Consider the following 10,286-nt stretch of genomic DNA (forward strand, 5'->3'; position numbering starts at 1 on the left):
CTCGACCGTGGTGCCAAGAAATTTCAAAACACCCAAATACAAAGTTTAACACTTTTTTGCGGTCCTAGGCGGTGTCCTCCCAGCGTTCAATCATATCGATAGGCAGTCCTGGCGCCATTTGATGACTGGTTTCATCCATCGGTCCGCAGTAATCGCATGCCCTGGTGGCCTGAAAAAGCAGAGAATTTACATAATCAAATAACGGGAGGGAGGCCACGATACAAAGCCGAAGGAGAGCTTCCGTAGCTCAGTTGGTTAGAGCTTCGTACTAATAAACATTAGTGATGCGGAGGCCGCAGGTTCAAGCCCTGCCGGGAGCACAATCGTTCCACGATGCTTTCCTCTCTGGCTCGTTATTTTTTTTTTGTTAATTTTCGATATCAAATGTCCCTTATTTTTTTTGTTATTCCTTCCTTTTCAATTCACCGGCTTTCTATTATTTATTATACTTGCACCTACGTTGCTAAAGAAAGTAACTAGCCATCATTGTTTTTCTTCCTTTGTAGTGCTGTCAAGTGCCATCCCCTCAACTGATTGATACGTTCTACAAATCACCGCCATCCCCATCACCGACTTGGAGACCTTGAATCAGAATTAGCTAGTCGAGTTGGAGTTTACTCTACATCGTCACGCCGCTGGGATAATCATGGCTGCATGATTTCCATTCACTTGGTCCAAGTCAGTGTGGGCCGGACATTTGCTCTGTTTAGTTTACTTGTTTTCTTTACCCGTCCTTGCATCATGCCGAGTAATTTTAAAAGGTGAAAAAAAAAAACTGATGTCCTTCGTCATAATACCAGCATTATTCCAACCGAAACATCACCGAGGTCAATACAACCTTTGCTAATCGATAGGTGGCGACTTTCAGAGCCTCACTACTATAAACAGGCCTGGAAACCACGCCATCACTTTGGTGAGTGACCCAATAAGAACAGCAAAATCTAAGGTTAGACAACCTTCCAGCCAACTGCATAGACAGACATTCCTTCGTTCAGAGAGGAGAAACAATAAGACAAAAAAAAATCGACATCACAATAGTCGGCCCATGCAACTCCCCGCAATGTATAGTCCTAAAGTTCTTTCAATGTGCCTTGATATCCGTGTTTACGCCGAAAAAAATGTGAGCGGAATGTCCGCTGATGCCCTCGTGGGGTGTTTAATAAAAAAGTAACCGTTGACGCTTGAGATGAGATGTGTGCGTGGTATCGGTTCGGACGAGGTTATACATCGTCCATCTGCCCTGCTGGTTCTTCGTCCTCATCGTCAAAGCTAGCGACTGAAGACATGCCGTCCTCGTCTTCGGTTTCGGCCCCGGCTTCGTCGGCCGCGTCTTTCGTTGCGTACTTTTGTACATACTCTACAAATCCCATCTATTAGTCCCGAGAGCCATGGTTCCAAGGATCAAAGCGCACTCAATGCTTACCCTTGACCTTGGCGTCGTAACTTTTGGGCTCTCGTATCAACAAGGCAGGCTGCCTCTCCGTTGAGGGGATCGGTCGGGTTCGGGTAGCGTAGAAGCTGTGGGAGGAAGACCTCGAAAATGTTGATCATGTCGAACATCGGTGACCATGTTTGGTTGATTACGTCCAAGCAAACGGATCCGGACCTGTCGAGGGCCAATATGTCTCAGTACTGCCAGACACTGCAAAACATTTGGCTTTCCCACTCTGGCGCCATCTGTTTGAACGCATCCAAGACATGCCATGCACCAAGTGTCTACTCACAGCTCATCGATGTTGGGGTGGAAGATGCGGTTGACGAAGCCGATGCTAGGTGACTTATACGGATAGGTATCGGGCAACTCGACGTGCACTTTCCAGAGACCGCCTTCAAAAGGAGCTGTAGGTGGGCGTGTTAGCGTCGAGTATAGAGACATGTGTGGGTGTTCGTCGTGGGCTCTGCATACTCTCGGCCGGGCCCTTGAAACGGACAAAGAACTCTTGCCTGTTTGTCGTTCTGGTAAGAAAGAATTCGTCGGCTTGAAAAGCGCGCAAAGCCAAGGTCAGTAACTTACACTGCGCGAAGTTAGCAGCCATCAAGCAGCAGGGTACGAGGTCACATACTGTTATCGTTGACCAGGGTCACCTCATAGTCACTCATGAGCCTACAAATGTCAGATTGATCGTGGGGTTTGGGGTGAAATTAGACGCAAAGTGTCCACCATACATCCTGTGATTAGTGTTAGCAGGTCATGGACAGCAAAAGCGGTGTCTAGTACGAGGATCGAGTTCGGGTAGCGGCGGCGTACTTCATGACCTGGACAAGATGTTGTCAGCGATGAGAGGGACTCGTCGTCTACAGCACCAGGCACAGATGGCACTTACATCAGTCTCGATTCTTCGGCGCGGGCTACTCATTTTGGCAGGCTCGTGGCGATGACGGCGTCGCGTGGTGTGTGCTCTTCGAAAGTTGAGGGAATGTCTCACGACTCGGGAACCGGCGACGTCGCTGCTGATAAGGATGGGTTGGAACAAGGGTACGAGATGAAAGACAGTAGGTCAGCGGCGGTTACTGCTTCGACGAAGAAAGATATGCGATGCTTCGGGTGTAAACGGCGACGGATGGACGTTGTCTAACAAATAACGGGAGATGGACGAGATGGCCAAGTGTGCACTACAGTCTCTGGCTTGAGGAGAGAATGTTGGAGGGTCGACTCGACCAGGTTGACCCCTCGGTTGTATTCAGGTGGGTGACGGCGGCACAAGTCGGCACCTGTATGGGGCCTAGCTGGTGCAATCAATGTCACCGGACAGGGCCTACTTGACTGACGTGGTAAATGTCGACATGTCCCCAGTTGCCTCCGTGTCATCTTGTGCCAGTCAAGTCGTCGATTGTGTTCTGGCCCGGTCTGGTGCGGGGTGCGCTCAGCCAGCCAGTCAGTAATCCGGCTTTGGAGCCGGCCAGCGGGCGGGCACTGGCCAGTAACAGCAGTAACTGCAGTAACTAATACCAGACTTGACTCATACAGGATGCAACGGTCTGGTGCCTTTGGGCGTCCGCCAACCCAAGGAGGATCGGCAGCCCCCCGTTGGCCTTGTTCATGCCAAAGACTGGGTGGGACCAGAGCCAATCCGGCCAGCCTCTAAACGTGACCCCTCACATGCTGTAGGCACGAGGCATGCACTGATGGCGGAGGCGATGATGCCACTGGGCCGCACCTGCCGCACCTGCAGTCTGGTGGTCCAAAGTGCTTGGATTACCAGTTGAGTCAATCGTTCAATGTCACTTACAGCGCCGCGCAGCGCCTCGCAGACGCCGCAGCCAGCACTGGAGTGGCCGGAAACGACGACACCGGGACCTTACCTATCACCAGACTTCAAAATGTCGAATGCGTCTCGCTCATGTGACCCTCCGCTTATTCATATTCTCCATCCAGTTCTGTCCAAACGACTTCGCTGGCTAAATAGATTTGGCCACACAGTATTGGAAATGACACCGCCGCCAAAGGAACAAAAGCAGTATTAGTAGGCCGCTCCAGGCCGAGGCAGGGCATCGCCATTGTGGCAAATCAGGCTTTGCACCCCTTCAATTGACCGCAATGTGGTAAAACAGCAGAGACGTGAGTTTGAGGCATGACTGGTCGTTTATTCCTCTCTGCCCTTGGGCTTACAACACCAGTAACAGACAGCGTCGGCATGGCGTATGGCGTATACAACATTTCACAGAACTTCCAAGTGCCATTGCACATTCACAATCCTCTCCCATAGCAACCATCTATTGTTCTCGGCCAAACCTACATATCGGCCCCCCCCAAACAAGCATTGAAAAAACACCAACAATACCAGAAAAAATCCGGACAAACAATAACTGACTCGTCTCGAAAACAATTTTATTGTTCCAATGAGACATGATCGACCTGAAGGCGTCTGTATCACCGGCCGCCCCCAGTCTCTCCTCCCTCAACCAACCACATCCCTCCCCAACGTCGTGGCTCCCAATCACCCGAGCCTCGGCACAGGCACGAACCCGTTTCATCGCCCCTCCGATAGACCGAGGAATCCGGTCCGCTCGGCGACGGCGACAAGTGGACGCCGAACGATGCCTCAAGTTAGGAAATATAGGAAGTCCTTGTAAAAAACAAAATAATAGTAATAATCACTAGAATGGGTATTTTTATTTGTTTATTCCTATCTTTTTAAGAATGACTGCATTTTGCCATCCCAATAATACAAAACACTCGGAAAGCACAAACAAAGCCAAGTGACAGGAAGTGGGTCGCCGCACCGCCCTGACTGGTCAACCAGGCACCCGGGATCTGAATCTGGGTTAGCAACTCTGGAACCGACCGGGGACTTCGCCCCAGGGTGCTCCGTACTCCGTACTCGTAAGGGAGAAAAAAAACACCACAATTTCCCAGAGATACTCAGTTCTACAACGTAAAATCCATCATGGCTAGCCTGAATAAAAACGCTTCTTCCGCCACAATTCAGGCACACCGTTTCTTTTCTTTCCGCATGCTCGGTATGACGACGTTTACACAGTGACGTGCACGCCAAAATATTTTGAGCCTTTTTTTTTTCTCTACCCTAGGATATTGTGTATTGCAGTCCCTGTTGTACCGAGTACATCTTTCATTCATTGCCCTTGCAGTACTTGTTCACTCACTACGCTTGCGCGAGTATAAAAGTACCCGCACTGGTACCTCAGGTACACCACATCCGTCCAAGCCTCTCCCACCCCAGAACCATGTCTGCCGTCACCTCCCCCCTTAGACGGTCGTGTGCTCAGCTTACACGAGCATCACCATCAAGCACACTTGCCCTCGCCGCTCTTGCTCGTTCCCCCTTTGTATCTCCATCATCAACTTTCCCCCCCTCCTCGTCAGCATGTGCAATGGCCTCACGTCAGACGAGGCACAGCTCCCACTCACCCATGGGGGCTGCACCCGCCAACCAGCGCAAGAAAGTTACTCTCGGTACCTTGAGGAGTCTGCATCGAAAGGGGGAGCCCATCACCATGATGACTGCCCATGACTTCCCCAGTGCCCACGTTGCCGATCATGCTGGCATGGATGTTATCCTGGTTGGCGACAGCCTGGCCATGGTCTCCTTGGGTATGGAGGATACCAGCGAGGTGCTCGTTGAAGAGATGCTGTTGCATTGTCGATCAGTAGCCCGAGCCACCAAGAGTGCATTCACGGTAAGTCATCTCGTATCATCGTGGGTATCACCTAACATCCTCTTCGTCAGGTTGGTGACCTGCCCATGGGCTCTTATGAGATCGCTCCTGAGCAAGCACTTGCCACCGCCATCCGCTTCATCAAGGAGGGACGCGTTCAGGGCATCAAGTTGGAAGGCGGCAAGGAAATGGTTCCCACCATAGAGAAAATCACCACCGCTGGTATTCCTGTCCTCGGTCACGTTGGTCTCACCCCTCAGCGGCAAAACTCTCTCGGGGGGTTCCGCGTTCAGGGCAAAACCTCCAGCAGCGCCATGAGTCTCCTCGAAGATGCTCTGGGTGTCCAGGCAGCCGGGTGTTTCGCTGTCGTCCTTGAAGCCGTTCCAGCCGAAGTTGCTGCACTCGTCACCCAGAAGTTATCCATCCCCACCATCGGTATTGGTGCCGGTGCCGGCTGCTCAGGCCAAGTTCTTGTCCAAACGGACATGACTGGTAATTTTCCCCCCGGTCGATACCTACCCAAGTTTGTCAAGAAGTATGGTGATGTATGGGGCGAGGCAAAGAAGGCCATCGAGGCCTACCGAGATGATGTCAAAGCCCGCGAGTATCCTGCCAAGGAGCATACGTATCCTATGCCACAGGAAGAATTTGCCGCATTTGAAAAGGGAGTCAAGGCGTTGGAAAATGAAGCTAATCAAGCTTGAGGACGGCACATGTAGAGACATGTTGAGCGGGGGCGGCAGCACTTGATGATTCAGTTTTTGTGAGCGAGCGCATCTGCATTGCATGTGAGGCGGGTTTTCTGATTCTCGGGAGGCATATTTTGCGTTTATAGATATTTCCAGTAAGATAGGTGATAGTTCACCCGAAAGCTGGTGTCATAGAGTAGGCGACAATGAGCTGATCCTGGCCATTCTTGAAGCACTATTTCGGTCAGCATTGCAACTGATATCACGTCCATGCGAGACATGTTAAATTCAAATCATAATCCGACTAGGGAGCACAGAATGAATCTTCCCATGAAGAAAGTCTTCCCGACATACCTGATGTAAATTCCCAACCACCTCATCCAAACTCGGCGCAAACGCACTATTCACGTACAAAAACACGCTATCCGTATCCTTACACCTGAGCTTTCTCCTCAAATATCTCACCACCTCCTCAAACTTTCTCGTTGCACTAATCTTGCATAGCTCCTGCGCCAGACTAGGTGCCGCACCAACGGGCTTGAACTTGACAACCACCTTCTCCTGAGGGAAGCCACCAACACTAGCCAAGGCAGCCGTAGCATCACGCGGTAGGTCCGCCAGCATTACAGAAGCACTCATGGTAAGTGGAAGCTCGGGAGATGCCGTGCCAGAGTCATCATCTTCTTCAGGAGCTGGGTAGCTTGGTGCTGGGGAGGGCGTGTTTGTGCCCAGGGACGTTGACGGTACTGGCTCGCAAGGTCGTACCATCTTGGACGATGGGGGAAACCCGAGATTGACTTCTAGACGGAAAGTAACAGGCGGAATAAACCTGTGGTCTTAGGGTGGTGTTTGAGATCCCATCTTTATCGGGCCTTGGCAAACAGCCCTTGTAATCCAGCGTTGGGTTCACGTGTACAGTGCAACTCTGTATCGTCACTGTACGTCATGCACGGAGTGGACAGGCATCCAGGCCTGAGGCCTGACCACAGATGGCTTTTCTCCCTGGCAACGCGCGGACGTGGTACTGCATTGGTTTCTTGTAATCTTATTTCATTATGGTAACATACAAAGTACATATATATCAAGTAACCAGTATATGTACAGCCGGGCAATCTCCCACACTCGAAGAATGCTGTGCTTCTTCTGCAACCCTCAGCTATGATCCTTTTCCGCTTTCACCATACACATCATTCCAAAAAATCTGTCAGTCCTGACTTGTTTACTGTCGTCTTCCAATCCATGATCCTACTCCGTTAGTTATAAATGTACCAAGACAAAAAAAAACGCCTTGCCATGATGTGACGTTCCAAAAAGAGAAAAAAAAAGATGAAAAATGCTAAATATGCCTAGCCATGCCGCTTGCGCCGACTTGCATGCAATTTCATGATGCAAAGTGAAAGAATAATGAAGTGAATATGATAATCGAAAAAATTGTTCAATCAGAAAGGCCGCTGGTGAGGGATCATTCTGGTCTCAACCTTTCGTCGAGGAAGTGGTATCATTTGGATTCTATACTGCAGCGGGAATCTGATTGAAATGCAGAGAATGAAAATGTGAGTCGCGTGGAGCCAATGTGAAAGCGCAGAGAGGCGCCAAATATCAAGGAAGTCGTCGTCAGGGACATTATCTGAGCTTTAGATGGTGCGAGTTTAAAGGATGTTTCTTTGGTGTGCGAGGTGTGGGATATAGCACGGGGTGTATGAGTATGATATGTACTGTCGTCAATTACCATCCATTATCGTCGTTGTCGGACTCGGCGCCAGCGTATTTTGGCATACGTTTTAATTGCTCGAGCAACAAATCTAGCTCGGTCCAGTTATCATCATTTTCAGCAAATTTGCGGTGTTTCCGAGACAAGATGTGCTAATCGATGAGTCAGTAAACGGGCAGCAAAAGAACATAGAGCACAAACCAACCTCATCAAAATCTGGGAACTTATCCTGACAATTCTCACAATAGCCAGGTTTCAAATCTCGCTTGCTTTTAAGAGATTGCGAGTTTGACTTTTTCTCCCTGCACTCTGTCCTTTGCGATTCATCATCGTGAGGCTGAACTGCCTTGGATGTTTGTCGACTCATGGTTGTTGACCGACTAGATGCAACGTCCATCGAAACCTCCGCAAAACGGCGAGAACTAACATCATGAGAAGCCGGGTTGGCTTTCTGGAGCACCTTTCTCTGAAGGCCATGAACCTCTTTACTAGTTCCAGCTTTGCTACCATTTATGCCAGATGTGGATGAAATCATCTGAGAGCGAATGGCTGACGTAACATTGGATGGCTGCATTCCTGAAGCCACCGGCTCGCCTGCAAACAATCTGGTGCCTTCAGCACGACTAGTAAAGGCATTCTGCGACTTTAACTCGGTTTGCTTGGAGAGAACTGCTTTGGCAGGGTTAAAGACATCCATCGCCAGACCCGTTCTTACGCGATTCTGGCCGTCTTCCATCTCTGTCAAGGTTCGCTTTCCAGTAACTGGCTTCGGTATGGGAATCTCTGGTGGCTTCAGAATCGGGACAGGATCCTCTCTCTTAGCAAGCCGAGCATCCTTCTCTCGCTCACGGTTGCGGCGCTGTTCCTTTTCAGAAATTTCAATTTCTTCAACAAACGGGCAGCGTCCATTGCCAACGCTTCGAAATTGGGGCCATTCACCGTCTTGCTTGTTGACAGCCTTTGCGTACTCGCGAACCATAATAGGCTTGTACTTGTCATCCATATCCCACACATAGATGTAGGGGCCCTTGAAGTAAACCAACTCTCGATTCACTGCCGTCGGATCGCGATCTGAAGGGCCGTTGAGACGCTCATTGTGCAATAGCTGAAGCAAATTAGGTTCGTGTGAGCCCTTTGTTACGCCGTATTGACTCCTGACACTGGTGGTTCCGGATGCGTAAGTCGCACCCCTGGTCTCTGATTCTAAGAGAACGGCCAGCATGTTTTGAAACTTGTCCAACGACCAGATCTTCTTGCCCATCTCTCGAGCTTTGTGAAGAACATCATTGTTGCGGGTGCCTTTGGTCCGCCTTGTAGGGTCATCAGCTTGCTGAGATGGGATCTGCGTCTGTCGAAAGTCGAACAGAAGCTTTCGACGACCGGCCGCTGTCTTTCGATCTAACAGAGATGGATTGATAGTTTGTGGCTGCTCTTCTGGCTCCTGCTGTTCTTGTTCCAGAGGTTCCTCATGTTGAGTTCCGGACTTCTCGGGTGGAATCGAACGCGTCGTGACAACGTGGGTGATATCGATGGAAAAGAATGGCTCTTGACGCTACATTATGAAAAAAAAGACGAGTCAGTTTACAAACGGTGGCAGCAATTGGTTATAATGGATCAACATACTGCACCGAGATAGTTGACTCGCTTGGTCAGCTTCGCTCTAATATCATCAGGTATGCTCTCGAAATAAAACACCATCTTTGGGAATTTAGCCCTGTGGTGCTTTTTCCACACCTCCTTCTCCGTATCAACATCCTGTACAGTTCTGCCAGATGCTTGAGTAGTCCTCGTAGTACGATCCTTTGCAACTGGACGCGTGCTGGAGCGTTGTACTACAACTTGGGTACGGGATGCCTTGGGGGGAGAACGAACAGCACGCTGAGTACCATCTTCCAGGACCTGCTTCTTGACAGGAGGGGGCTGACCATATGCTTCCTCGCGTTGGATATTGGCGTAAGACCTCTTTTGCTTTGCATATGCATGTAGGGAAGCAGGTCCTCGTAATGGAGAGTTGGCGACATTGGGGTTACTCGTCAGAGGCACCCGCCTCGAGGACATGGCCGCGATGGGAGCAGGCGTGGGAGATAGAGATATGGCGGCCATAAAACTTCCCAATCAGCATGCTCTGGAAGCCCACGACCAGAGCGTGACCCAGAATATGGGAAATTTGGCTATTGTGGCCCGTAGCTGGAGGCTGTGGTGGTGTGAGGTCACCTTGGCCGGGGAGGGGCTGGGCACGCCTTTTCGAGGTGAGTAAGCTGGTCCGTGTCGAGCACGCGACGTGTAGAGGCAATACACGTCAAGATTTGCGGACTCACAGGCAGGATGTAAAGAATGCTAGGAGGACATTGAAGAATCAAGAGCGGCCTTGCAGAAGGAAACAAGGGCCCCTATGACAACGGCAGTTGTTGTTGATGTTGGTGTTGGACGTCGAAGGAACGAGGTCGTGGTGGTTGAAGAAAGAGTTGTGCTCGCTCAGCTGTGGTGTTGATGGAGCCTTCGCGCTTGGCATAACAGCACTATACCTGGTTGGGCGAGGCTGCCAAAAACACGCACGGGCCAACCCGCCTCACCAGCAACGAGCAGTCAACCGGTCGCTATGCAGCGACTCGCCTCAAGTTTTAGCGACTGTTTAGCCGATCGCGGACACTAAACGGGCTGCTCTTCGGGGCCGCCACAGCGGGGTTAGCTGATCACCCCACTAGACTTTCCAGCACATCTCGTCTCCAGCCGTGCATAACGATCAATCCGACCAGTTCGGGGGACCG

At 50.6% G+C, this 10,286-nt stretch overlaps 4 protein-coding genes and 1 non-coding gene across 6 annotated transcripts; 2 read left to right on the forward strand and 3 right to left on the reverse strand.

Moving 5' to 3' along the window:
- Nucleotides 1-236: 236 nt before the first annotated feature.
- On the forward strand, nt 237-320 carry J3458_000442. Its single transcript has one exon. It is a non-coding gene; the product is annotated as a tRNA-Ile (tRNA).
- Nucleotides 321-1,269: 949 nt separating this feature from the next.
- Nucleotides 1,270-1,876, reverse strand: ubc8 (ubiquitin-conjugating enzyme E2 H; the record flags this gene model as incomplete). The annotated part of the gene is made up of 3 exons (XM_007810890.2): nt 1,270-1,357; nt 1,424-1,606; nt 1,725-1,876. The coding sequence occupies 3 exons, from the start codon at nt 1,874-1,876 to the stop codon at nt 1,270-1,272; spliced, it is 423 nt and encodes a 140-aa protein (XP_007809081.2).
- Nucleotides 1,877-4,397: 2,521 nt separating this feature from the next.
- On the forward strand, nt 4,398-6,636 carry ECM31 (cell wall biogenesis and architecture protein). The gene is made up of 2 exons (XM_007810889.2): nt 4,398-5,139; nt 5,190-6,636. Exons 1-2 carry the CDS (start codon nt 4,687-4,689, stop codon nt 5,820-5,822), a joined length of 1,086 nt encoding a protein of 361 aa, XP_007809080.2. The 5' UTR covers nt 4,398-4,686; the 3' UTR covers nt 5,823-6,636.
- atg12 (Ubiquitin-like protein) lies at nt 5,980-6,575 on the reverse strand (the record flags this gene model as incomplete). Its single annotated transcript, XM_066116137.1, has 2 exons — nt 5,980-6,042; nt 6,162-6,575. The coding sequence occupies 2 exons, from the start codon at nt 6,573-6,575 to the stop codon at nt 5,980-5,982; spliced, it is 477 nt and encodes a 158-aa protein (XP_065978019.1).
- A 206-nt stretch (nt 6,637-6,842) lies between the features above and the next one.
- DBF4 (Cdc7p-Dbf4p kinase complex regulatory subunit) lies at nt 6,843-10,126 on the reverse strand. 2 transcript variants are annotated; one of them, XM_007810887.2, is made up of 3 exons: nt 9,142-10,126; nt 7,724-9,070; nt 6,843-7,670 (listed from the first exon to the last, which is right to left on the reverse strand). In XM_007810887.2, exons 1-3 carry the CDS (start codon nt 9,619-9,621, stop codon nt 7,533-7,535), a joined length of 1,965 nt encoding a protein of 654 aa, XP_007809078.2. In that variant the 5' UTR covers nt 9,622-10,126; the 3' UTR covers nt 6,843-7,532. The 2 variants fall into 2 exon arrangements, with proteins under 2 accessions (XP_007809078.2, XP_065978020.1); XM_066116138.1 differs by having other exon boundaries at nt 6,845-9,070.
- Between the last annotated feature and the right edge of the window lie 160 nt (nt 10,127-10,286).

The sequence above is a fragment of the Metarhizium acridum genome (assembly GCF_019434415.1).
Source record: "Metarhizium acridum strain ARSEF 324 chromosome Unknown scaffold_1, whole genome shotgun sequence".
NCBI classification, from domain to species: domain Eukaryota; kingdom Fungi; phylum Ascomycota; class Sordariomycetes; order Hypocreales; family Clavicipitaceae; genus Metarhizium; species Metarhizium acridum.

What these genes read in the sequence shown, in the direction of transcription:
- ECM31 (XM_007810889.2), top strand. Translation starts at nt 4,687, where the DNA reads ATGTCTGCCGTCACCTCCCCCCTTAGACGGTCGTGTGCTCAGCTTACA. An exon ending in CCACCAAGAGTGCATTCACG is followed by an intron (nt 5,140 to 5,189) that starts GTAAGTCATCTC and finishes CCTCTTCGTCAG; the next exon opens with GTTGGTGACCTGCCCATGGG.
- DBF4 (XM_007810887.2), bottom strand. Translation starts at nt 9,621, where the DNA reads ATGGCCGCCATATCTCTATCTCCCACGCCTGCTCCCATCGCGGCCATG. An exon ending in GAGTCAACTATCTCGGTGCA is followed by an intron (nt 9,071 to 9,141) that starts GTATGTTGATCC and finishes TTCATAATGTAG; the next exon opens with CGTCAAGAGCCATTCTTTTC. An exon ending in AGTTCCCAGATTTTGATGAG is followed by an intron (nt 7,671 to 7,723) that starts GTTGGTTTGTGC and finishes CTCATCGATTAG; the next exon opens with CACATCTTGTCTCGGAAACA.